Source organism: Pongo pygmaeus, chromosome 15 (genome assembly GCF_028885625.2).
Source record: "Pongo pygmaeus isolate AG05252 chromosome 15, NHGRI_mPonPyg2-v2.0_pri, whole genome shotgun sequence".
In the NCBI taxonomy this organism is placed as follows: domain Eukaryota; kingdom Metazoa; phylum Chordata; class Mammalia; order Primates; family Hominidae; genus Pongo; species Pongo pygmaeus.
In genome coordinates, this window is record NC_072388.2 from 60,259,027 (window position 1) to 60,286,880 (window position 27,854).

At 43.2% G+C, this 27,854-nt stretch overlaps 1 protein-coding gene across 1 annotated transcript in view; it reads left to right on the plus strand.

Moving 5' to 3' along the window:
* The window catches only part of PRKCH (protein kinase C eta), a 228,023-nt gene that overhangs the window by 186,410 nt on the left and 13,759 nt on the right, over positions 1 to 27,854 (plus strand). Inside the window, exons 11-12 of the mRNA XM_054449890.2 lie at positions 20,167 to 20,305; positions 20,992 to 21,180. Of these exons, the coding sequence (XP_054305865.1) occupies positions 20,167 to 20,305; positions 20,992 to 21,180 (328 nt within the window). The remainder of the gene's footprint in view (positions 1 to 20,166; positions 20,306 to 20,991; positions 21,181 to 27,854) is intronic.

A 27,854-nucleotide genomic window follows, 5' to 3' on the forward strand; every position in this document is an offset into this window, starting at 1 on the left:
ATGTTCAGATTCCTGTAATGCATTATTAGCATTGGGAGCTGGGTCTGAGCCAGTCCAGGGTCTGGAGAGCTATGCAGAGATACAAGTGGACTCCAGAAAGAGGCCCCTGAATCCTGCCATTCCCTCTCCAAGGTGCCAGAGTTTGCAGTTTTCAGGAATTGCATTTGATGCAGATTGTAAATTACGGCATAAATATGTATTTGTGTCTTAAATGACTTTTTGAGTTTGGAGAATGCCCTTCACCCTATGACTGGCATACTGCAACACACTCATTAGCCCTTTGTTGGCTGACACTTTGAAAACACGCAGACTCAGAGACCATTGTTAAGTCATCCATGGGCTTTGTTTGACCATGAAGGAGACTTCTCCGCCATTAAGTTACCAGGTTCAACAGGTCCTGGGCGCCTGCTTTGTGCTGCTTGCCTCTGAAGATCAAAAGATAAATCAGAATCTTTGCTCTCAGGATTTAGTCTACTGGGAATTCTAAACACGCATAAATTGACAATGTAAGATATGGTACCATAAATGCTCAGAGTGAAATGCAAACAGAATACAGTGAGAGCTTAGAAAAGGCAACTATGAATGTTGGCTGGGTGTGGTGGCTCATGCCTGTAATCCCAGTACTTTGGGAGGCCAAGGTGGGCAGATCACTTGAGGTCAGGAGTTCAAAACCAGCCCGGCCAACATGGTGAGACTCTGTCTCTACTAAAAATACAAAAATAAATAAATAAATAAAAATAAAATAAAATAAAATAAAAACTAGCCAGGCATGGTGGTGGGTTCCTGTAATCCAAGCTACTTGGGAGGCTGAGGCAGGAGGATCACTTGAATCTGGGAGGCAGAGGTTGCAGTGAGCCAAGATCACGTCACTGCACTCCAGCCTGGGTGACAAAGTGAGGCTCCGTCTCAGAAAAACAAACAAAAAAAAACTATGAATGCTGACGGAAAGGTTCAGTGGAGGCCTTGAAGAGGTGACACTTGATTCTGATATGCAAGTTTTCCATTAACAGTGAAACAGGGAAGTCCATGCTAGGTAGACATAGTGATAAGGACAGAGGCATGGAGGCAGAAAAGCGTCCTGTGCTAAGGAATCATGAGGACTCGGTATGACCAGAGGACCAGAGCCTGGGAAGGTGCAGGGCAGAGCTGGCAGCTGAGGTAGATGGGAGTGAGAACCTGGAAGGTTTTGAATGTTGGGCTAGGAAGTGTGGGCTTTATTTTACTTGCCTTTCAATAGAAGCCATCAGAGGTTTTTGAGGAAGAGACTAACAGGAAATAAATGCAGTGTGTTAGAGTACAGAGGAGTAAGCCTGGAAGCCAGGAGTTCAAGTAGGAGGTCTTCTCATAGGTCAGGCAAGAAACAGTCACAGCTTGGGGAAAGCCAGTAATGGTGGGAAGAGAAAGGAAAAGAGGAGGGGGAGTGATTCACATCGAAGGGAGTCCGATGACGTGGATGAGGGACCAAGGAGTAGGCATTAAAGATGACTCCAAGATTTCTAGTGAAGGAGCTTTTAACTGAGTAGGGACAGCAACAGTGTGCAGTTTAGTTTTTATTTTTTTGTGTTTGAAGAAACACTTCTGGTAGTTTTGCCCATAAAGCAGTTAGAGATGCAGGTCTGGCCCTCCAGAGAGAGGTGTCAGGATAGGGATTTAGATTGGGGAGCCATCTGTCTAGGGGAATACTTGAAGTCACGGGACTCAACTGCACAGGTAGAGTGCCAAGCAGGGCAACTGTGCACAACTGGGCAGATCGGGCCCTGAACAACCCTAGGGAGTGCCACCGTATCCTAGTCATCGTAGATTTGTGCAATGATTGAATTTTCTGGCAGATGGCAGTCAGATGTCTTGAGAAAGGGGCACCTTTTTCTAATTTGTACAAAGGTACCATATGGTGTGGCAGGAATGCTGGAAGTAAACCCAGGCAAGAGCCAAGAACAGAACCTTAGGGAACCAGCTACCCTACAAGGGAGGGTGGAGGAGGAGGAGTCTCCAGAGGAGACACTTAGGAGTGGTGAGACTTAGGTAGGATTTAAGTGTTTAGTTGCCTCCAATTTGCCTGAAAATAGAGTCACCACACAGTGAACGCTCCTCTTTGGTTTAATGACTCAAATAGAGCCTCTGCTCATATTATCCATCAGTTCTTCCTTTTCACATAGCCGGTGAGTTTTCCTTGGCACTAGCAAGTGGGATAATTAACTGTCTCCATTTGGTTCAGATGTGGAATTATTAAACCTGTGGTTCTGCTCTTGAGAGCCAATGCCTGGCAGGTGACTGTGGTCCAGGGCGAATACCCACTGCAAAGCCTCCTGTAGAAGGCCCACTGCAGAGCCTGCCTGGGGAGCTCCTAGGAGGGCAAAGGGCACCCTGCCAGGCAACTCACCTGTCACACCTGGCTCCAGCCAGCTAGGAGTCAGATTGGGGCAGCCCCCAATCTAGAACTGCCAGAGCCTCTCCGATGGCTCCAAGTCCTCACCTCTGAGGGCCTGGCAGGGTGAAGAAAGCTCCTTGCCTCCTGAACCACATAAGAAAGAAAAGGCATCCCCAGAGCCATAGCTTGGTGGCTTGGCTCCTTTATGGCATAAACTACAAAGGCGCATAGCCTCCCCGATGTGTGCCAATAAGATGGCATAAATGCTTCTTGTGCCCCGCCTTGGCACATGATCCTCTGCCCACAAATGCTTGTCATTGCTGCTTCCTGGCGCTTGTGACCTCCTTTGCATCAGTGGAAAGTTACAGGAGGAGAGATAGCACCACCTTTCTAGTCAGGAATGTGTCACGCAACCCAGATCAAAAACTTCAAGTTCACTTCTGTGTCAACGGGATCCAGACTCTGTGGGCGGATAGAACATTGTATGGAAAGGCTGTAAAACTCAGAGTGAAACTGCAGTTTTTATCTGAGTGGCTGGAACTCTAGCTTGTTTATTACCTAGATCAGACAGTTAAAATGTTCTACTTTCAAATAATTCATGTTTTTCAGATCTTGAATTTTGGTAAATTTTTTTCATCAGTTGATTCTGTTTTTTAATTTGAGGAATAGAGTTCCTTTTCTAATGGGAAAATATATCACTTGTCATGTCTGTGGTGCTTGCTTGTGTTCTACAAACTCTACGTGAGCATAGGCTGTCTGGCTCTGGGGTTCAGAAGCACTCAGGGAGCTCTGGGGACAGGATTTCATACAGTACATCCTGAAACTGGGCAGATGGTCACATGACCCCCCCTTTTTTTTTTTAAAAGCAGGGCTCAGAAGCAGAAAGGGAAAGAGAATTTTTCCACAGCCTCAGAGAGACAATCCAGGAAAATCCAGGAGTAGAACTCATGAGGCTGAGGTTCTGGAACTGTGTTCCCAAACTGCCTTCTCTGGAAAAAATGCAGGGGGAACCAGCCGATTCCTGGTAAAAAATTTTTGACTTACTGACTTTCAAAAAGAAATGAGTTCCATATGATGGGAATTGCATTCATTGATTTGGGCTTAAAGGATTTTCTGAGCTTTTAAATGGTTTCCTATGTAATATTCCATCTCTTCTGGTTTGGGAGTTTTCCATGAAATGCCTTTTTTAAAAAAACCCAAAGCATCAAATGAGCTTTTCAGCTTGATGAAGAACTTAAGAAATTTCATCATTCCTTTTCTTCCTGGCTGACCTTTTAATTTTACACAAGATGTACAGGAGTGATTTGTCTTGTCTGGTTTGTAAGGATTTTTAATCACCAGCCACACACATTAGTCACTGGCTTTTGTACCTACAAGCCCAATTTTCTTTGTTTTGGGGGTTTTTTAAATAAGTTTGTTTGTTCATTTATTTGGAGACATGGATCCTGTTCTGTCACCCAGGCTGCAGTGCAGTGGCATGATCTTATCCTCAAACTCCTGGATTCACATGATCCTTCCACCTCAGTCTCCCAAGTAGCTGGGACTACAGGTACACACCACCACACCCAGCTAGTTTTAAAAAAAATTTTATAGAGACAGGGTCTCACTGTGTTGCCCAAGCTGACACTTACAGTAACAGTAGGATCAGACTGAGAGCTGGAAAAGGAACAGCACAATGGGAATGGTAGCATAAAAGATTTACCACCGGATGCAGAAAGCAGTTCTCACCATTGCTTCCTCAGTTCCTTAGCATCCACCATGCGTAGAACTTTACACTTTACACTCAAGGGGTGTATGGATAAAGGGAATGCAAACAAAGCTTAAGGTAAGAAACTCAGAGCTTGTTCAGTTCAGTTAGTACTTAATTGGCTACCCATCCTTGTGCCAGGTACCTTGTTCTAGGACAAGAGAGCTGAAATAAGCATGGAGAAGATCTGCAGGGAAACCAACAGATACAATCAGTGCAAGAAATGCTGTCATTAGAAGTATGTACCAAACACCATTGGAGCGCAGGCGGAGAGACACCAAACTTGGCCTAGGAAGGGATGCAGAGGCTTTGGAGACAGAGAAGCTTCAGTTAAGAGTGAAGAAGTCAGCCCAGGAGAGAAATGGGCTCTTCCATTTATCTGTGGCGGTAAACCAATGCGTTTTAATTTTTCCTTTTTCGGTCCGTTTAGGACCAATACTTTTTATAAAATATATTAAAAGTAAATTACTAGAAAAATGAAATTTCCAAATACATATAAAACAGAAGCCCACATTTTTATTATTAGATTCAGCGGACATATGTTGTCATGTAGTATGACAGTATGATAGTTTGTCGTACTGTCAAATAGTTATAAAAGTTTCTAAAAACTCTGTGCCTCTACTTTTACCTCACCATGGGTCAGCGCCAGTTTGCAGATGAGCAGCAGTTTGTGGACCACACTTTGAGTAGCATTGCCCTGGGCAGAAGAGGACGTATGTGAGGATATAGTGATTGACTGATGTTAGAAATGTGGAGGGAATATCAGCGTGTCCCATCCCATCATTTTACAGATGAGGGAACTGAGGCCCAGAAACGTGACAGAGCTAAGACCAGAGTCCCTGCTTTCTAACTCAAGACAGTTCTTCTTCTTGTCCTTTGACTAACTCACCTGAACAGTCACCAGATAGCACCAGCATTCCAGCATGCCTACCCCGCTTCACCTACGCCTACTGCCTCTGAAGAAAGGGAAGAATCTGTCTCCATCAGAACGTGCCAGGGATACCAGGACACCAGCCTGCTGTCCAACCTGGCTGACCTGTCTGACCTGTCTGCTCACGGACCCTGTCTTAATAACAGAAGCCACTCCAAGAGTTCACTGTGTCCTGCAGTAGCCAGTTAAATTCATGTAAATCCTGTTTGAGCAGTCAGTGCAATTTTTAATACTCCTCTCCTTTAAAAAAAAAAAAAAAAAGGAACAAAGGTTTTTCTCATCTATAAGCCAAACATGAACAGGCAGTCACCAAGCAGGGCAAATTGTTATCTCTTGGAATCAGTTTGATTCTAGACTGGTCTTGAAGGATTGACACCTGGTCTGGGGTGGACTTGAGAGCCACAGAATATGCTGTCCTGGTCTTAGGTCATCCCCAAGACAGGGGACCTCTGCAGGCAATAGCAGCTTCACGTTGGCTCTAGAGGTCCCAGATGGGTACCAGGGTCCCAGCACAAACCAGAATCCACCCAGCTCCCCCAACATCCTCCCTAATCCTTCCTCACTGCGGTCTCCTGGGAACCTAGCCAAACCCAATGGTCAGGGAGGGAGTTGCTGTTCAGATTAATAGCCATTTATTATGGGCCTGCTATTTGCAAAGCACCGTGTTAGGCACTGAAGGGAACCCCGAAATATAAAGATATAGAAATGAACGCAATGAGTCTCCTCATGGAGATTGCATTTTAGGTGGAGAAATAAGTCATATAACAGCCCAGGCGGGATTTTGAAATTTGTTCTCTCTACCTGCCTCTTTTGGTCCCCATGACCAAGGAAGGCAAACACCAGTGCAGTGGCATTGATATAAATTCTTAAATGTGAACATGGCACTTGGAGTTGATTGCTTATTTGTGAAAATACATGATAAAAATATTCATAGATTCAGACATGTCAAAAAGATTCCTTCATTTATCACAGAATTGTTTATAACAGTGAAAAATTTAAAAAGTCTGCAGGTGGCCTTGCATGATCTGGGTTTTATCACACCACTGAGTGTCAAACCAGCATCTGCTGTTGGGTATGGGTCCTAAGCAATAGACAGGGAGAGGGTGAAGAACAAGGACTGGCTGTACAGTTGAATTTTATTTGATTACGTCATGAAGTACAGATACTGTTTCACTTCCTGGGAATTTTGTGTTTTATTTCTGGAGATTTGAAATTCTCCAGAATGGAAATAAAGTTCTCCAGCCACTGTGGTGGTGTGGATAGCAACAGGATTCAGTGACTTCCCTTATCCTTGTTCAACTTATTCTACTCAGCAGAACCAGTCACCTGTGGTGAATTCAGTGGCGTTTGACAGTCTAGGATGAACCGAATGACCCTCAACTTAAGCCAGCTTTTTGTCATTGTACCGACCTGGGCACTTGACACTAAACAGAGATCTTAATTCCTATATCTTAATGCATCAGAATTTCGTCTTAGCAGAGATGTCAATAGACGAAGGTGTTGTGGCTGGTTGGGTTTAACCAGTTCTGGAGGCATTTTGCTCATTGCCCAAGGTACTGGTGCCAGACCATGTCACTGTATGACCCATCTGGCTTTGGCTCCTGGCTCTGTTACCCAGAAAGCAGTTCATAAGTCAGATGTGTCACTTAATAGTAGGCATACCTGCCCAAAATGCAAAAGCTTACAGTAGTTATCTAGAATTTACAAAGCTTATTTTTACTCTTTATCAATATCGATTCTCATAAAAATCATGACAATAGGCCATGTAGATATTATCTTTCTTGTTGATGAATAAATAATAGCCAAGGGCTCTATAGCACTTAATGCATTCCAGGCGCTATGCTAAACCATTCACATTAAGTAACTCATCATTTCTATGAGGGAGGAACTGTTGTTATCTACATTTCTTGATGAGGAAATAAGCCCAGAGTGGTTAAGTAACTTGCCCAAGATCACACAGCTAGTAAAACTAAAACTAAACTCGGCTAATCAGGCTCTAAAGTCTGTGCCTGTAGCCTCACAATATGCTGCCCATTGAAATCAGACAGACAGATGAGATGTGGTATGACCTCCCCAAGGCCACTTGGGTAGGGGAGGGAAGCAGATTGAGGGAGGCAACTGTAAAAGCATGGTTGGGAAGTTGTCCTTGGCTCATCTGTCTATATGGCACAGGGCTCCAAACTGAAATAGCCACTATTGGGTCAAGATTAGTCCAGCATTTAGGCAAGAAGAATGTTAGTCCAGTCATCTGCTACTTTTGCTAGCATGTATGGCGGTGACACTTTTTAAACAAAAGTAACACACATAGGCTAAAAAATAAATTTTCCCTGATTTTTGAATTCTGTTTACTTTTAAGGTCTTAGGAAGTTATAATAACTCACACTTGCACATTTAATAATGACTTTTATTAAGAATGCTATGATGTGGGGTGGGGGGAGGGGGGAGGGATAGCATTGGGAAATATACCTAATGCTAGATGACGAGTTAGTGGGTGCAGCGCACCAGCATGGCACATGTATACATATGTAACTAACCTGCACATTGTGCACATGTACCCTAAAACTTAAAGTATAATAATAATAAATAAATAAATAAAAAAGAATGCTGTGACACAAAATTAGAAACATTCTTCAGACAGTGTCTCCACATGTAAGTACTTAAAGAAAACAACTAAATGGCTATTTGGGAAAACTGGGCCCTTTGGTTGCAAAACCAAGTGCTGGGGCCAGAGTGAGTGCTCAAGAAGTACCAGTGAGTTCTCCCAAGGGAAATTTCTTAGGGGAAAATGTGATGTCTTTTGCACATGTTACTATGATGTGAGTCCAGTATTGGTAGGAAATCAGTAAAATTCCCTGAACTTTACTGTGTGTGTTGCCGTCTTGTGTCCAGCCCGTGATCAACATTCTAAAGATGATATGAGAAATATTTCAGACCTGACCTTAGAGTTTGTCATCCAGTTGGGAGATGCAAAACCTTTTATGCAAAACATAATTAGAGAACCAAGCAATGTCATCTATAATCTAGAAGTAAAATGTGAGGTATGTTTTTAATTCCAAGAGCCTGTGAGTGGTTCTGGAGTACAAGTGTCCTCTTGTGTTTTTCAGAGGTTTCTGTTTAGATGGCTCAGGTTTAATCTCTAATGGGGATAGCAGGGAACCAGATGAGACCTGCTGAGGTGGCCACAGTACTGATTCTAGTGGGCAGGCTGCCTCCCCTCTGATACTGTGTAAGGCATTACTAATGCTGGCAACAGTTTGCATTTAGCCAATTGCCAAAAGCAGCCTGCACATCCCTCCTGAGGTTGGTCCCGTAAATTCACCTCTTTCCTGTCGTAAAGCATTCCTCATCACCACCTCCCTTTTCACACTTTATGCAAGGCCGTGCACTGGGACAGCAAATGGCTGCAACTTTCACTGCTTGCTTTTCCCAAGTCGAAGAAAAGTTCCAACGGTGGCAAAGCAAGGACATTGCTATTTTCTGACAATCGAATGTCTTCGAGGAGCTAGCCTCAGTGCTGGTAGGGTCTGTGTTCCTCTAGTAAGAATAGCACTGTTTCCATTAGAGGGGACCAGGATGGGTAGACAGGCTAAGACGTCTGATTACTCTTTGCTCTGTGTATTTGTATGACGGCTCGGGTGTCTGGCTTACCTTCCTGAGGATGAGAGCCATAGCATTATCCATTTAATAACAGCCACAGTGACAGTGCTGATAATGGCTAGCATTTACCTAGCACTGTGTGCCCTGGAACATTTAATAGTTTCACTCTATGAACTCGTTTGTTGGTCTTCGTGCCATGTGTCCAGCATAAAGCTAGCAGGACCCATCCGTCCTTGCCCATCCTTATTCTGTGCCACAGGCACCCCTGGTTGTGATTAAGATATTAATGTTAAAGAGGGAACTGATTTCTGATTTCTCCTCATTCAAAACCATTCTGTCATCTTCATGCACGTGCCCTGCAGGCAGCCAGCCAGTAAGGGGTCCTTCATACCTATCCTGTTCCTGGCTGCTGGCTCTCAGAATCTGCCATGGCTCTTTGATCCCGTTTGTCCTCCTGCCTTTGAGTGACTGGCTATCAGAAAACCTTCATTTCCTTGTTGGATTCTGCCTCCGGGAAGCAAAGCCGACTCAGTGGTTTCTGTGGGTCAGCTGCACTTGGCTGTCTGCACTGGGGAAGAGATTTGGCTTGTTGGCTGTTTTATGCCCCTTGGACTGTCAGATCCAAGTGTACTGTGGCCGCAGCATCCAGTCTGTGTTATCAGAGCAAGGCCCTGTGGTCAGGAGACCCTTAGCCACCAAAGGTCTGTTGTCTCCTGGTGTCTTTGCCTGAAGTCCTCTGGCCTTCCTGTGTTTCATCACTGAGTGCATCTATAAGCTGACCCACTGCCAGGTGTCATGTCTGAGCATTTTGGCAAGGAGAGTCTGTGAGAGAGGTTTTCTTGGCAACCATAAAATAAAAGTACTGTCAGGAGCTGCTAAATAAATTTGCACCACTTCAGCCAGGGAATTTCAGCTCTCCTGGGTGGGATAGTGACAGGGGATGTGGAATGCAAAAAAAAAAAGAAAAAGAAAAAAAAATTATGAGGCTCAGCTGTCAGCTTGATGGCTCATTTATTTGATGGTCCTAAGGAGATGTATGATTGGTACACTGAGGATGTTTATCAAACTCATTTCCTCTGTATTTGTCCAGAGAGTCAGCGAATGGGGTTTTTTTGGTATATTTTTTCTACCATGAGACAAAGTGAGGGGAAATCTCTGAGTCCCTTTGCTCAACTTAAGTTGGTCCTGTGTATCTGCAGTGGTGATGGTGGGAACATACTGCCTACACGTCAAGGGCATCAAACACCCAGAACAGGACGAAGACCAACACCTAGTCTATGGGAATTAGTTTGTGAGTCTGTGCCCTGTTTGTTTGTTTCTTTGTTTCATTATTGTTTTTTGAGACAGGATCTTGCTCTGTTGCCCATGCTGGAGTGCAGTAGCACAATCATAGCTCAGTGTAGCCTCCAACCCCTGGGCTCAAGCAGTCCTCTCACCCCAGCCTCCCAAGTAGCTGGACCTACAGGAGTGTGCCACCATACCTGGCTAAGTTTTTAAAAAATTTTATATAGCTGGACACAGTGGCTCACACCTGCAATCCCAGCACTTTGGAAGGCTGAGGAGGGAGGATCACGTGAGCCTAAGAGTTTGGGACCAGCCTGGGCAATATAACGAGACCGTATCTCTATAAAAAATTTAAAAATTAGCCAGGTGTGGTGGTGTGTGCCTGGAGAGCCAACTACTTGGAGACCGAGGTGAGAGGATCGCTTGGGCCCAGAAGGTCGTGGCTGCAGTAAGCTATGATCACGCTGCTGCACTCCAGCCTGGGCTACAGAATGAGATTATGAATGAATGAATGAATGAATGAATAAATAAATAAATAAATAAAATTTTTGTAGAGACAGGTCTCACTATATTGCCTGGGATGGTCCCAATCTCCTAGGCTCAAGCAATCCTCCCCCCCAGCCCTGTTTGAAAGAGGGTGAAATAACCAGATTCAAATAGGAGTCATTTTTGTCATTTCTCATCCCAGGTAGCTGCTGGGAGGAGGTATGAGGGGGTAGTGGGGAAGAGCCTCAGAAGAGCCTTGGCAACACTTTCTGGGCTGGAAATTGTTTTACTGACTTTCTTCATTATAAAATGAAGTATTTTGCATTCAGCCTCATAATGATGAATGTTCACATCTCGTATACGTGGTCTTCAGCAGATATTCTAATAGGTCAGCCTCAGGAACACCAGATTAAGTGTCTGTGAGGAGAAATGGCATGGGGACCTCATTTAATAATTAGGAATGCTGCTGCTTTTAGTAGGAAATTGATTTTCATACTTAAGTTCATTCAGACTTCAGGGACACATTGTGGAGCTATTGAAGATATAAATGCCATCCACGACAATCATAGACACTTAGTAGACACTAAGTAATTTCTGTGGTAAAAAAAAATGAGCTGACGGTAACAAGTTCAATTCTAAGTCTACAAATGTGCAGGTTCTCTAAGCAAATAGGATGTTTTTTTCCAACATTCCCTTGGAGCCTGAGTTCCAAAAGAAATCCTTTGCACTCTGACCAATGGGTCCTTTTCCCTGCACATCTTCCTTGGGAATTATGGCCTTAAATACTACAGAAACCAAAAAAAAAAAAAAAAAAAAAAAGGATTAAAGCTAGAATATGTAAACACATTTTAATGACTTTTTCCTGGTTAACAAAGTAATACATGATTCCTGTAGGAAATTTAGAAAATCCAAAACAGAAAATAAAAATCACTCATAAACATATCACCCAGAAATAGACTTTTATGTTTTTCCTCATCTCCTTTTTCCTCCTGTCTTTCCTCCTTTTCTTTATCCCTCTCCGTCACAACTGTAACAAAATTAAGAGAATTTTGTATCCTGTTCTTTCACTTAGAATTGTATCAGCCTATAAGTAAGTCATGAAACCCAGACGCTATGAAGGAAAGATTGATAACTGGACTATATCAAAACAAAACTTCAACCAGGCAATAATATTTACAACCCATACAACCAATATTAAAAATTATTACTATTCCATAATATGAATTTCTTAAAAAATAATCAAAAAGGTAAACAACTCAAGTTTTTAAATGGTTAAACCATGTGAATAGGCAAAAAAAAATTCAAATGGCCATTAAACATATATTCTTCTTAAAGCTTAATCGCATTAATAGTCAAGAAATGAAGTTGAAACAATGAGCTCATTTTTCACTGGCGGTTTGGCAAGAATTAGAAGGATGATTCCATCTAGCCTGAACAAGGAAGCCAAAACATTGACACTTTCATGTGCTACTGGTAGGAATATAAATTGATGCAACCCTTTTGGAAGACAGTTTCTCTACATCTGTTTAAATTTTAAATATTTATGCCCTTTGATATGGCATTTCCACTTCTAAAAAAAAGTATCCTAAATAAACACTCCTACAAGTGTGCAAATCATGTTCATTACTCCATTGTTTGAAGTTGCAAAAAATTTAAAACAACCCAAATGTTTATGTAGAGGAACTGGTTAAATTGTGGTGCATTTTTATAATGGAATTTTATGCAACCATTATAGAGAATGAGCCAGAGGCCTAGGAGGTATAAATATGTCCAAGACAATTGTTAAGTGAGAAAAGTATGTTACTGTATAATATTGTGTTGGTGTAGCATTGAGAAGAAAAGTTTGGAAGACTGAACCCGTCATCATTTTCTCTATACTTTTCTCAGGAATGATTAATTTTATATAATGAAAATATCACTTTTCTAATCAAAAAACCCGTTTTCAAATAATATTTAAAAACTCTATTATAAACATTTCCTTACATTTTTAGTCCTTCCTAAAAATTTGGCAGCTTTCATAAGATTCTGTCATAGAAATACCATAATTTATTTAGTCATTCCACGGTTGATACATAATTTAGCTTTTTTTCAAATTATATATGATGCAGTGACCAATATCTTTGTAAAATAAGATTCTTAATTTTACACTCGCAAGAGTATCACATCACATAGCAGAGATTGAGAATTTAACCTGAAAAGAATTCATTGGGTGATTCTGAATGTACAAGATTGATGTTTTTCTAATCTTTTTATTTTATTAATTAATTTTTTTTTTAAGATAGAGTTTCACTCTGTCACCCAGGCTGGAGTGCAGTGGTGTGATCATGGCTCACTGCAGCCTTGACCTCCCAGGCTCAAGTGATCTTCCCACTTCGGCCTCCCAAACGGCTGGGATTCAGGCATAAGCCACTGTGCCCGACTTTAATCTTTTTAAAGCTTACCTGGACTATAGATGGCCCATATGGAAGCAAAAGATTTGGGCCCCACTCTCTAGGCACACAGCTCTGCTACCCTACTCTGAGTATAATTTGTCACTAGTTTTTGTAGTCTCAGTGTAAAAAAGACCGGAGATCTTGGCCTCAGGAGATCCTCTTCCCAAGGCTCAGTCCCAGGCTCTCTCCTCATTTCATTCCTTCTGCTGAGGTGAACTCATCCACACCCAGGTAATGACTCTCAAATTTATAGCTCTGATCCAGCCTTCCCTTTGACATCTAGCCATGTGTATTCAGCTGCTTATTAAATATCTCCACTTGTATGTCTAAAAAAAGTAGCTCAATCTGTCCAAAATAAATTCTGTGATACAGAACCTGCTGATGCCTCCTTCCCTTTATCCCCTACATCCTTCCATTACTAAATCCCATTGCTTTCCCCCAGTAGTTCTTGACACATCTAGTTCTCTTTACCTTACCACCCTCACTATACCAGGCCACCATCATTTATCTCCTGGATACTCTAGTAGCTTCCCAAATGATCTCCTCATGTTCATTCTCAACTCATCTGATATGGAGTCCTGTAAAATCGAAAATCTAATGCCATCCCTCTCCTGAGTCAGAGTTTTCCATGGTTTATTGGGCTAAAGACTGAAATCCTCACTGGCCCGTGCCTCATCTGGTCCCTGCTCTCTCCTGTCTCCATGCTCCCTTCTCTCGCCACCCAGGACTCCAAACACACTAGTCTTCATTTCTTGACGGAACCCCCTCACCTCTGTTCCTTCCTTCTGAAATTCTCCTTACCCTCACTTTCCCTTCTTTCTGTCTCTTCACTTGGTTAATAATCTTCACAACTCAGTTCAAATGTCACTTTCCTGAGAAATCTTCCCCCAGTGCTAGGTCAGGCCATCCCTTGATCTATTCCCATGTTGTCTCCTCATTGCACTCATCACAGTTGATAATTGTAACTTTAGTTGTGTGGTGATCTGTCTGCTTCTCCCACCAGACATTCACCCCCTTGTGGGTAGAGATGGTGCCCCCTTTGCTTACTATTGTATCCCAAGATCCTGGCATATGGCTGGGCTCATGGACAATACTCAAAGAATGGTTGGGTGGGCGAAGGGATGGATATCTCGTATCAGGTGATGCATGAATGGTACTACTGTCTAACTCACGATGAAACCAAATGTTATGCTTTTGCTAATTCAGTGACTTTTCAAAAGTCTTTTGCCCATTTAATACAATCAGTCTTGCTTTGAAAAAACTTTAAGTATAAACCCAGACACTCAAAACACAAGCCAGTCCTAAGTAGTTTTATTCTAAAATTAAGATCATAACCCACATTCACTCACTTGGCAGATGCCCCCTTTTCACACTTACCTACGTGCTAGTTCCTCCTCCTCAGTAGAAGGCAGCAAATGATCTGCACGTTTGACCACTTGAGGGATTTGCTGTGCACTCCCCTATTCCTGTATCCTCAAGGACTGTGTAAAAACCATTGAACTCTATTTATGCACAAGCTAAGAAAAAACCTTGCTTTGCAGTATTTCGAGTATGCATTTCATAGTAATATGCATAAAACATCCCTCTATCATAGTGCCATCTTAGAATAGTTATTGATTCTTTCAGGTGGTTCTTGTTTCAGTTAAAGTCCTTTCGGGAAACAGTCTGTCAGGGGGATTGGCCAGTGACACCGCTACATAGAAGGGATTGGGCCTGGTGTAGTAAGTCACAAGCCCAGGCCTTGGAGGTGAGCAGAAGTAAATCTGAATCCTGATTTTACCCCTGTCTAGCTATATGATCTTGGGGTACAGCCTACTTCATAGGGTTATTTTGAGGATAAAATAAGAATATAGATAAAGCACTTAGCATTTGATGAACATTCAGTATATGTTAACCACTGAAGACACTGTTATTCTTGTTATTCACAAAAGCTTTTTTCCAGGTTTTCTGGACAGACCCACAGACTCACCACCCCCAAATGAGCAACAGACAAATGGCAGTATGCTGAAAATCATAAATTGACTGTGTATCTTATGATAATGGGTATCAAAGTTGTACTTTATTAAAGACTATTATCTTTTAGAGTCAGATATTAAAGTGTTTATAGATGAAATAGCTCATATCTTGGATTTGTTTCAAAATAATCTGATAAAAGATGGATCAGGGAGGGAGGGAGTCGATGTAGCGAGGGAGCATGTTTGGACGTGCATTGGCAGCTGCCGAGGCTGTGTGATTGGTATGGGAGTTGTGTCATTCTCCCTACTTTTGTCTACTTTGAAATTTCCCATGATAAAAGTTGAAAAATATGTTAAAAATAGTTCATATAAATAGCCTCCTAGATTCATTCTTGTTCAAGGAGCCAGCTCTCAACTTGCTTTCCTTTATTCCCTTGGAAGAGTAACTGATTCTAGTGATCTAAGCAGTAAGACTCATGTCAATCTGTTTTATTACTCTCAGGATAGCTTATGGTGGAAACAAAATAAATCCAATTTCTGAATCTCCTTTGTCTTCAATCACTTGGGAATTCTCTCTGAAACTACTGTGGGCATTTTAAGTAACCCTGATTACCCAGCAAGAACAATGTAGCTTTCAGACAAGCACAGAGGATAGAGTAACTCTTTCTACCCTTCTATGCTTGCATGACAAAAGCTGTAGCTATTAAATACCGGTGCTTAATGAGCTAATGAATGGCAAGCCGGTAATTGTGGTTTTGGCATTTTAGGATTTGAGCCTCTGCCCTGTATGAACTTGTAATCTTCATTGTGTAGCCTTGTTAAGTTCGACTGCTGAGTTACATGTTGGCATAGGAAGCTGAGGCACTCCTAAGCCAAAAACTGACCTCTGCATATTTCAAACTAAAGTCAGGAGGCTTAGGGTGACTTCTTTTGCTTTAAAAAAAATAAAAGCATGATTTCCCTTTAGAGTGGAAGCTGACCATGACTGTAAATGGCTCTGTAATCTTTGGCTTTGTTTGAGTCACCCTCTCCATGTTCTGCTCTTCCGTTTGGATGCAAGCCAACACGAGGATAAGTGTTCTGCTTGGTCCTTGTTGTTTAATAATTGACCCTTCAAAATCACTTTCTTTCTCCAGCTTCACCAAAGAGAATAATTTAAATTTTGATTTCAGGTTTCTTCTTTTCCCTCTCGAGTCTATCTTTAAGGGGTAAAACATGTGACTTTTTATAAGTTTAAGTACTTTGGAGCAAAGTTTATGGAGTGTCCTTCCATCCCCTAAAAATAAGATAGGCTCTGAGTTGGCCGGGGCAGTCCCATTGGGGTCCATCTGAAATGCTTCTGTTTATCCCTTTGGTCAGCACCTTCTGCCAGGACCATGCTGGAGCTGCTAAGAAGGAAGACAGGTGCACAGACAGAGCCTTCTGGAATACAGTGTGGGGTGTGCTATCATAGAAGTATAAACTGGGCACCCTAGGAGCAGAGTTGATATTGCTATGACTGTCTTGGGACATCAGGACAGACTTCATAGAGCAGGTATGAGATACTTGGGCTGAGGGTAGCACTGGTAGCCTAGAATTACATTATGATCTTAATTGAACCCTCTTGGGATCCCAGTTTGAGTGATCTGTCTTATTAAATAGCACTTGGTATGAGAACAGCCATGGCATTTCCTTTACAGCTCATACAGTTCTGAGAATGCCTAAAGTTAGATTGAAATCAGGATTAAGGTGTCTAACCTGCCTTTGTGGCCTCGGGCATCCTGTGACCAGGATGAGTCACATCCCTGTCTTGCCCACTTGTGTCTTCTGAGAGCTGCGTCCCAAGACTTCCCCATGCAGAGCTGATTGTAATAGTTGACTGACAAAACTGGTGGCCCAGCACTTTCTCTCCCCGCGCAATTCCTGCTGCCCATGACAGCAGCTGAGTAATAAGCAGTCAGACCTCTTACCTGGGACATTAGTCACAAGCTCTTAAGCAACTGCAGGTCAACGCTTGAGACCGTTGTGGATTTCTGTTAGCACTTGTTTCTGTTGCCCAAGAAGATCCTTTCCAAGACTTCAGCAGGCATACTGGCTTTGGGAAAATTCAGAAACTCAGTGACCTTGTTTGGAAATGTGAGTGGTAGTGTTCTGGGCTCAGGTCCACACAGGCCTGGCTTGTCAGGCTGGGACACAGTGTCGATAAAGCTGGGCTCATGAGCTTTGTCCCCCTGGCCGTGCTTTCTCCTGGGGCTGTAGACTAGTGCGTCTAACCTCAGCCAGGCGCCTCTCTACTGTATGCCCGCAGTCCCAGAGGAGCCAGGCACCCAGGCCTTATAGTGCCTCCCAAGTCAGAAAACACTTGTGGAAGAACTGAGAGTGGTGGCCTCCTTCACTGGACAGGACCACGATCATCCTCACCCCTGCTCCCATCCTGTGCTGCTACGATTGCAACCTTTTGTAGGTTAAACTGGCTGTGCTCATATTGTATGTGTGTGGTGGGGCAAGGGGAGGAAGCAGCTTCCACAAATCAGCCCACTGAAAACAGTCACTTATATGGGACATGGGATTCTGCATGGAGAAGGGCTGATTTGGAGCCAGGACTGAGTTTGGGTTAGAGACACAGAAAGCTTGCTTCGCTGAAGTGGGTGCACAGGTACTCAGCATGCCTTTGCCTTATGCCCCTGACACCCGGGGAGGCTGCTACTAAGAGCAGAGAAGTCTGTTCTATGTTCCATTGATCTGTGCCATGAAAGCTTTGCTGCTTTAACCACACTTATTGGGGATTCCTGGAATACCAGACTTGGTTTCCATTCCTGGGCATTTTCTAGTGGCCATTTTCTGTAAGACCTGCTTGGCCAGGCTGTATCAACTCACAGGACACCGTGTGGAAACCAGTCATGCCAGTTCTGTCATCACCTACCTCCGTGATCCAGGCTGGACAGAGACCAACCTTTTGCCTTGGGCCATGCAGGCCAACAGACCTTGATTCTCACACTGAGGCAGGAAAATAGAACCTCCAGTGCCCTGACACAACCCACAGTGAATATGACACTCCAGAAAAAGCAGTCAGCTGCAGCCACTGAGAAGATGCCACAGCAAGGGGAGTTCCAGGCAGCCCAAGGCCATGGCAGCCTCCGACGATGGCAGTTAACCACAAAGCTCCAGGCCACCTAGCATCCCCCGCATGACCTGCAGCCTCCTCGTCACTGATCAGCCTATGTGGGTTGCCTCTGAGCATATTGTTCCTTTAAAAACCAAAGTGTAAATATCTCACCAAAAAGGCCAAGCTGTTGCTCTGTCCAGTCTAGACTGTGCCTGTGAGACTAGCAATGCCACCCTCCCTCTGTAACAGTGCCCGGGGGTATGGGTGGCAACAGGAGAACCAGGTGCTTGTGCTGGGAAGCGGGTTGTTTTAAGAGAGCACTGCCTTTTATTTACAGGCAGGTTTATCAGTACACGGCCGTGTTCCTGCCAACCTTGAGGACTCTTTACCAAACAATCCTGCTGCTGAATATTCACTTCCTTCCACATAAATTTGCTCTTAGGGATTGGAGGGAGGGGTGGAAAATGCTTTGAACCAGAGTCTCCATAATCTACTAGGCTTCTTGTGCACCTGGGTACCCACAAACAAACCCTGTTCTCACTCTGGTTTTCCTTTTCCTGGTTAACATCCCCACAAACCTACTGGATTTAAGACAGAAACCCAGGAGTCATCATCTCTGCTGCTTCTCTCTATCCATCTATCTCTAAGTGATTATCAAGCCTTATTACTGATTTTGCTTTCCCCGAAGCCCTGCTTCCTTTCCCCTGACTAACTCCTTATTTTCCATTCCATTCATCACTGTCCTGGTTCAGGTCTTAACATCTCTTCCCTGGACGGTTTCAGCCTCCCCTAACTGATCTTTTCTTGTCCAGCCAGGAATCTGTTACTCCCTTAATGAGGGAGCATCAATGAGTTCCTTTTGCCTAATATCTAAAAATCAAAATTCCTTAGTGTGGCATTCAGGACCCTTCATGGTTTGAAGGACTTAACTTTCCTCTGTAGCCCTGAGATTTTTCATGGCCCCAGCACTCCTCTGTCCTGTGCTGCCCGCCCCTCAGCCTCCTCCACCATACCCAGGGTTCTCTGAGTCCACCTGCACAGCCATACCGCTGGGCTTGCTGCCGTGTCCCTGCCCCGTCCGCCTGTCCATGATGGCCTTCTCACTCCCCCTTCTCTGCCTGGGAGACTCTGACTCATGCTTTCAGACCCAGCTCAATTTCTCCTTCTGCTGTGAGGCTGTCTCTCTCTCCACTGGAAGGAATTGTTCTCTCTTATGTTTCTCTCATAGCACTTGGTTCATACCTTCATCGTGCCACTAGGATGATACAGCAATTGGTGTGTTCCCCCTCCCCCACCCCTCCCTGTCTATCCTGTCTGTGTGTGTGTGTGTGTGTGTGTGTGTGTGTGTGTGTCTGTGTCTGTATATAAAATATGTATCTATTTGTTTTACACACACACACACACACAGAGTAAGTATTTCTTCTCTTTTCATTTTAGAGACAGGGTCTCACCCTGTCGCCCAGGCTGGAGTTCAGTGGTGCACTGTCAGCTCACTGCAGCCTCAACCTCCTGGGCTCAAGTGATCCTCCCACCTCAGCCTCCCAAGTAGGTGGGACTACAGGTGCATGCCACCATGCCCAACCAAATTTTTGTATTTTTCGTAGAGATGGGATGTTGCCCATGTTGCCCAGGCTAGTTTCAAACTCCTGAACTCAAGCAATCTGCCTGCCTCAGCCTCCCAAAGTGTTGGGATTACAGGCACCCAGCCGACAAGTATTTCTTAAGTACATTATGCCGGGCATAATGGCAAACTGCGTAAACACAATCCCTGCCGTCATGGAGCTTCTAGCCTAGCTCTCCCATTACACTGTGAGTTCCTTGCAGATGAAGATCAGCTGTACTCCTAGTGCCTGTCACCACCCCTGGCACACAGTGGCCACCTCCCCTATGGGTGTTCACTCTGACTCTGATGGGTAGAGATGGGTGCTAGAGTGGAGGATGGGGGATAGGCTGAGTACGAGGTAAGTGGAAAGCCTAGAAAAGCCACATTCTGCCCTCTGTTTTTAAAGGACAGCCTACATTTTCCTGTGGTCAGCCCATTCTTAATGGGCCCATCATCTTGGAGCCATGAGGCAAGTTCTGAGACTTGATCTAAATGTGTCATCCAGATAGCACAGAGAAGTTTGTTCCTTTTGACGTGTGTACAGGAAGCTCATGCGGCCGCATGTGGCCACACTTGTGTGTGTGTGTGTGTGTGTGTGTGTATGTGAGTGCCCATTCTGAGAGGTGGATGGTTTGGGGTCTGGCTGCTCTATCTCATGCTGCTCTTTGTATCTTTCAGAGATCTGAAACTGGACAACGTCCTGTTGGACCACGAAGGTCACTGTAAACTGGCAGACTTCGGAATGTGCAAGGAGGGGATTTGCAATGGCGTCACCACGGCCACATTCTGTGGCACGCCAGACTATATCGCTCCAGAGGTGAGTGCAGCTGCTTGATGCAGCTCTGAAATCTGAGCTCTCCAGTAACTTTGACCAGAAATGCCACTGGCTGCTTTTATGCGCTGCAGCTTTGGAGGCAGCATTGAAAGCCGACACCTCCAGACTCATTTATGGCTCATTGGGTGAATGATGGCTGAAAATGGCCTAAGTCCCTCTAATAAGAATTTGAGTTTAAAAAAAAAATATGTAAACTTTGCAATTGCTTTGGGCTTTAGCCCTAAATGAAGACAAAGTGTATGCCATTCATGGCTATTTATTTTCCTCTTTGTCTCTGCTTAGTGATTTAATTCGAGCATCATTTAGCAGAACTAAAGAAAGGCTCTTGAATCCTTGAATCCTTCCCGTGTGAGTGAGTGAACCCAGTCTCCTTTTTTTTCCACACTGATATATTTCCAGAACGCTTTCTGTTTGGGATCTGCACGAGCCCATCACAGTGGCCCAATCAGGCCATAAATATTTGCCCACCTAGATGAGAAGGCACCTCTGAGTTGACCACAGGGAAAACAGACCACTCTGTAGAAATGGAATGAAATACGCATGCTAGCACAGGAGACTTTTAAAAAAAAACTTTGATATTTCCTAATGCATCAATTTCCCTAGTTATGAAGAACACATTTGTTAATCTGATGTATGAACCACCTTCTCACACTGCCCCCTTTGCACAGATCCTCCAGGAAATGCTGTACGGGCCTGCAGTAGACTGGTGGGCAATGGGCGTGTTGCTCTATGAGATGCTGTGCGGTCACGCACCTTTTGAGGCAGAGAACGAAGATGACCTCTTTGAGGCCATACTGAATGACGAGGTGGTCTACCCTACCTGGCTCCATGAAGATGCCACAGGGATCCTAAAATCTGTAAGTTGGGCTTACCCAGCTAGCTTCTGATCTATTGCAAACCAGCTTGTTTTATGTGCTGCTTGTGTCTTTTCAGTACCTCCCACCGGTAAACCACTAGCTCTAACTAAAATTTGTGTTGTTCTAATCTAAAGAATCAAAGAACCAAAGTTCTGTCAGGCTGTTACCCTCTCTTATGCAATAGACCCTCTCTTATGCAATAGTTATTTTGGGGCCAATTTCAATAGCCCTTGATAACTTTGTTTGCCAAATAGCAAGTATTTCTAGCACTTCGTAACTTTAGTTGAGGGGAAGTGATGTTTCCCCTTCATACAGTCAGGCCACACCAGAGTTTTGGGTCAAGTGAATGCCATTCCCAGCCTGTTATTATATCAATTGTGTTTCTGTTGGCATCTTCAAGTTGCAGGATGAAGGGGTCGGGTCTTTCTCTTAGGGCTGGGAGAGGAGAAGGAAGGTTTTCCAAACCTCTGCAGATCTATTTTGCCTCCATGTTATTCTTATGCAAGCCAGGTGCCACGCCCAGGCTGCAGGTGCAATGTTGTAATGGATCATGTTGAGAAAGTCTTTTCTGTGTGTGCATTTAAGGCACTGTGCTGGATGCCTCTGAATTGAGGAAAAACATGTATTGGACGCCTTTATGTTGAAAATAAAGTACATGTAATTTGGGTCAGTTCTGTAACCACATTAGTTGAGCTCCAAAATCATGTATTTTCACCTACTATATGCAGAGGGGATATAAAGGCAAATAAAAGATCAGTTTTTCAAGAAGGGATAAATCAGAACAATCTGTATTCTGTTGGATAGTATCTATGGCATAAGAATTACTATCCTTAAGTTATATCCTTTCAGTAATTTGAGACAAAAGCGAAATGTGAGAAATATTTGCTATCTTGTTGAAAGACTTGTTTCTCTTTAGAAACTTCTAGCCCTATAATCAGTGCCATTTCAAGGACATTTTTTATGTGGGTCACTGTGTACTGGGGCTGAAGGCTTGATTGTCCCTGAGAATTCTCTACATCACTAAAAGAGAAATAATCACAGAAATCCTTCTGAGGCAAATATTACCAAAGTGAATCATAACACATAGCTCAATCCTCAAGCTGAGGTGCCAGTACCCTCCTGAAATTGAGAAAGCACTAATCTCACAGAAATAAAAGCACAGTACTTTGGGATTCTACCAAATGTCTCCTATCTAACATGTTTTGGTAAGAACAGTTCATTTGTTATATTAGTAGAAATTTTAGAGGAAACCATAAATATGGCTTTTATAATTTTATGGAAAAAAAAGTCATAGAGAAGGGCTTGTCTTCATGGATTTGTGCCATGAAGTTTCTTAACTTCCTGAAGGGAAATGTACTCTCCTAGGTTGGCTGCAGCCAATTTTGATAACATAAACCACGATAACACAGCCTCATCATGCTGCAGATGGAGGCGGACTTTGCATGATCACTTTCCTACTTCCATGGACCGGCACCTGGCTTTTTGTGAAAAAGCATGCCAGCCTTCTGTGGCCTGCAACAGCCACCTTCATCATACTAATGGTTTTCCGTGCTCCACATATTTAGTCCAATTACTGTAGCTGATTTCGTAGTTTTAATATTTAGATGAAGGACCCCAGAGTTCATAATTCAAATGAAAATACTGGTTCAAGCCATAAAAAAATGCCTGTTGTCAGCATTGGTGTATAAAGGTCACTAGGCTTGGTACCATGAAGGGTAGGAAATAAAAGTCAGTCTATGCCTCAATAAATTTTTATATTCTCTAACATAAACACTGGATTAGCAATCCAGATCAGTGTTTCTCTGGTAGGTACCCTATGCCTTTTGAATCTAGGTTTAGTAGAAATCTTAAGAGGCCACATCACCATTTGAGTTGGACATTCCTAATTTTTTGTCTTTACATTTTTAGAAGTCCTCAACCTCATTCTCGTGTTTCAGAGTCCTCTTGAGAGAATGCTTTCCAACTAAATCTGAAACTAGGTATCATCCCCTTAGCGTAGAACCTAGGACAAGTACTAAGCAAGGTTAAGATTCATATGGAATTTTTAAGACTGTTTCTTTTTAACCAGGTGAGCTCGGTTACTTCAAGCTATATCTTTTATGTAAATATGGATATTTTTGGTAACAAGCAAATACATTATCCAGTAATAGCCTCATGGTCTTTCCTCCAAGAGGAAACAGCCTCTGGTGCCTAAGGAGAATCGCATCCAGTGGAGACTGAGTTGTTCCCTCTCCTTGTAGGTTCACTTTTGGGAAGCTACAAGTCCCTTCACTTCTCTTTATTTCAGCTCCTTTCTCATGCCAGCTGCTCCACTGATGGAGGCAGCAGCTGTGATTGTTACATATCATGTGTCTAGCACTCACTTTCCTAAATAACACTTGACGCTGTCTCTGGGTATCTTCCACGTAGAAAGGAGCAGGGGCTCTGGGCTCACAGTGCCCAGCCTGCCTCCCAGTCCTGTTACCTTCCGGCTGAGTGACCTTGGTGAGCCTCTGTGCCTCTCTGAATCTCAGTGTCCTTGCTTGTAAAATAGAGGTAGTAAAATCCATACCATAGAGTGATTGTCCAGATTATATGAAATAATATAGGTAAACTTCCCAGGCACATAATAAGCATTCTGTTTTTTCCTCCTTCAAGGCATGTACCTTCAACGTAATTTTCTTAAAAACACTTAAACGTTGTCAGATAAAATTACTAAAAAAAAAAAAAAAATCAATAAGAGGATTTCTGGGATTTTGGGTTTTTTTTGTACATTTTACTCTCCATGCCTAAAAACAAGAAGCTTAAATGGTATAGATGAAAACATTCAGCTAGTCTTTGCAGGGGACTGAGACATTTAAATAGAAATGTGATCAAAGAGAAAAAAGAAATGTTCAGAGCACTCAAGACTTGAGGAGACACACTGAGGAGGGAAAGGCATCAGAATTGGGTTGGTTAAGAACCTGCCTCCAGAGCAGAGCTGCCTGGGGGCAGATCTTGGCTCTTTGACTAATAGGCTGTGTGACCTTGGGCAAATGGCATAATTCTTGCATGCCTTAGTTTCCTCTCCATTTCCTTGGGCAAATGGCCTAATTCTTCCATGCCTCAGCAGGTGGGGTATACAACACACAGGGCTACTGCGTGGTTGGTGTGAGATAACATGTGTGGGTGCCTGAAGCAGTGCTTGGCACAAGGTATGTGCCCAGGAAGTGCCCTGCACTATTACCACTGAGAGCTGCATGCATGAAATGATTTTTTTACACTCTGCCCTTATCTCTGAAAAAGTATTTGTCATATTAGGAAGAGGGTTTGAGATAGCAAGGCATGCTATGCCAACCACTCAGGCTGCTTTCTGGCTCTAATTGCAACTTGATTTAATTAGGCCAATATGGTTATTTTACTACCAGAAGAAAAGTTAGAGATTGTCCATTCCAACCCCGTCGTTTTATAGATGAGGAAACCATGAGGTACTGAGAAATTGTGACTCATCAAAGGCCATTTGACACATTACTTAAATCAATTGGGGCCTTTGTGCACTGCTGATGAGGATGTAAAATGGTGTGGATAATGGTATGGTGGGAGATTCTTCAGAAAATTAAACAGAATTACCATATGATCTAGCACTTCTACTTCTGGATATTTGCCCAAAAGAATTGAAAGTGGGAACTCTAATAGATATTTGTACACCCATGTCCATAGCAGCGTTACGTACAATAGCCCGAAGGTGGAAGCAACCCATGTGTCCATCAACAGATGAATAGATAAGTAAGATGTGGTACGTGCACTCTGAACAGGCATTCATTTGGCTGCACAGGGCTAGATCAAGCTATACTGTGTTCTTTACCAATATTGACTTGATGGCTTTTTCCAGAATTTTGTGTCCACCTAAGATCAGGTTTTCTGGGAGCTTGGTGACTTCAAGAGTTCCTCATGTGAATAGTTGAATCCATTGGATGGTGTTTTGCATAGTTCTAAAAACAGTAGGGAAATCATGAGTGCTAAGTTTTGAACTGTAATTATTTGTCTTTGCCCTTAATTTTATAGAGCTTTGTGATCATTAGAAGCATAAACACAGAATTGTAGAGCTGGAAATAGTTTAAAAATATTTTGTCCACATTTCCTCATCATGGATGAGGAAACTGAGGCCCAGAGAGTTGAAGGGACTTTACATATTAGAATGGAAAGAACACAAACCTAGACCTCATTTGACTTCTGCCTCTGGTTTTCAGTCTGTAAAGGTGTGATAATAACACCTACAGTGCCCACTTCAAATAAGGCAGTATACATGAAAGCGTTTTCCAAGTGGAATGCATGATACAAGAGTGATTAGTATTGCTAACTTGTGAGTAGTAATTTCACAACACACTTAGAGATGTCATTATCCTCATCTTCTCCTTGAACAGTTCAGCAACATCATCAAGGTTATTAAGGGCTTAATTTTACACAAGGCTGTGGTAGGCTTTTATTCCTAAGGAAATTGTATTTTTGTTTTTCCAGGAGCTTTTAAATCTTGACCAAAGACACATAGGTGGGGTGTAAATAGCCAAATAGATATTGATCTGTTTATTTATATAATAGGCTTATATCAACACATATGTGCATAGCAGGCATGGGTTCTGCAATACTCAGGTTCTGTGCGAGGTGCCAGGAATCCAGTGATGAGCGAGGCAAACATGATCCTGCTCTTGTGGAATTTACAGTCCAGTTGGGATGGGGAGGGAGAAAGAAATTTTAAAGAGCAATTATACATTAACTATATACTTACAATTTAATGAGAAAAAAATTAAAATCCAAGGTACTTTGAAAGCATTTATTTAACAGGCAGATCTAACATGACCTGGGCCACCAAAGGAGGCCATCTGGAGGAGATGACATTTAATAAAGGCTGAAGAGAAATTAGGCTTGAAAGTGTGCAGAGGTCTTGAGAAAGAAGCAGTCCATTTGAGTAGCTCAATGGCAGGTGGGTTGGAGTGTGATGAGCGAAGGGGTGGGGCAGTGAGAGCTTCAGGGGAGGAGGCTGAGGGAACAGTGAGAGCCCAAAGGACATCCTAGGCCACATGAAGGAGTCTGGACTTTATCTGAAGTGCCAACGTAAGTCTTTGAAGAATTCCAAGCAAGCATGAGTGATGCAATCACTACTTGATGTGTAAAAGATCACCCTGGCTATTGTATAAGGAGTGGACCAACAGACTGAAGTATTTGCTGATTAAGTGACTTCTAGGATTTCTTTCAAATTAATCCAGGAGTTGTGGGGAGGAACAGATGAAACAATATTGGGCGTGTGTCAGTAACCGTCAAGGCTGAGTGATGAGTACATGAGGGTCTGTGTTACTGTCGTCTAAAATTTCCACGATGGAAAAGTTGTTAAAACCACCATATAAATGAATATCTTATACAAACAAGCTCAGCGTGTGTGTATGAAGAAACATTTCTAGCCTGTATAGAAAAAGTGATCTCCATCTTCACAAATGAAGGGAAATGGTTTACAATACAAATATACAGAAAGAGCAAATGACGTGAGCCACATACAAGTTCCCCTGTGGATCCTGGCCACATCTCTTAAATCCAAGTAAAAGTCTCAGGTTCCTGGCCTGGGAGTCTATGTCACCCTGATGATTTTTTGCCACAGACAAAATTAACCAGTGGTTTTAGCACAACTGATTTCTTCAGCGTCCCTGAGGAGTATCTGTGCTTTCTCAAGAAGTGTCCTTCAACCTCCAGGGTAATAACGAAGGGTACCCCAAAGAAGCATTTTTAACAGAAAAGAGACCAGAGAAGGAGAGAAGCCTCATTGTTGGACTTTGCCCCATGCTGCCTCCCTGGGGCCCTGGGAGATCCTTTCCCGGCCTGCTGGATCTGCCCTTTCCCACCGAGAGGAGGAAGAGCTGAGATCTCCAAGCCAGCCCTTCACAGTGCCTCTCTTACCGTCTTAGTGTGGGAGGGGCATCTTTCCGTGGCTCCTGAGATGGAGATTTATTTAAGAAGGAAAGCTTGTTGAATTCCCTCTTACCTTTTTAAATGAAAGGTATTATTATTATTCTATATCTGGGGAAACTGGTCAGACACCTGTTTATGTTACATACCATAGAGTTACAGATGTTAAAGACCTCAGGGCTTCATCTGGCGTGCTGTCAGTGAGTGCCTACATTCAGGGTTGGGGAGGGTGTGTACTGTCCAGCATTCCTCTAAAAGTGTGTGATTGGCAAGGCAGGCTCCAGCATCTTCTGACCCCTAATCTAATATTACTGTCCCCACAGGCCCTCCCTGTCATCACCTTTACCACTGCCCTCTCCACCCACAACACCCCCGAGGTTGTGGACTTGTGAGTTCTTTGTGTATAGCTGTTCAAACATTTCCTATAGACGTGGGTAGTGGATAAAGGACTTGCTTGTGAGAACTTTTCCCATGGAGTGCAGAATCAGTGGGTGCAGGGGTAGTTTGAGCACACATAGTTTTTAGCCCAGGATTTCTACTTGAAAAGAATTCCCCAAATCATTAACCAGTAATCGCACAACTAAAAGTAATTTTATATGCACCCAAATAAGCACACTGGGAAGACTATTTTTCTTGCTTCCCATTCTGTCTTTCTCATCTTTGCTTCAAATGTTTCTGTTCAATACTTAACGTGTGTGTGCCTCAAAAGCAGCCACACCTGAGACTCACAGAAAATGGAGTATTCACACTGGCAGGATCCT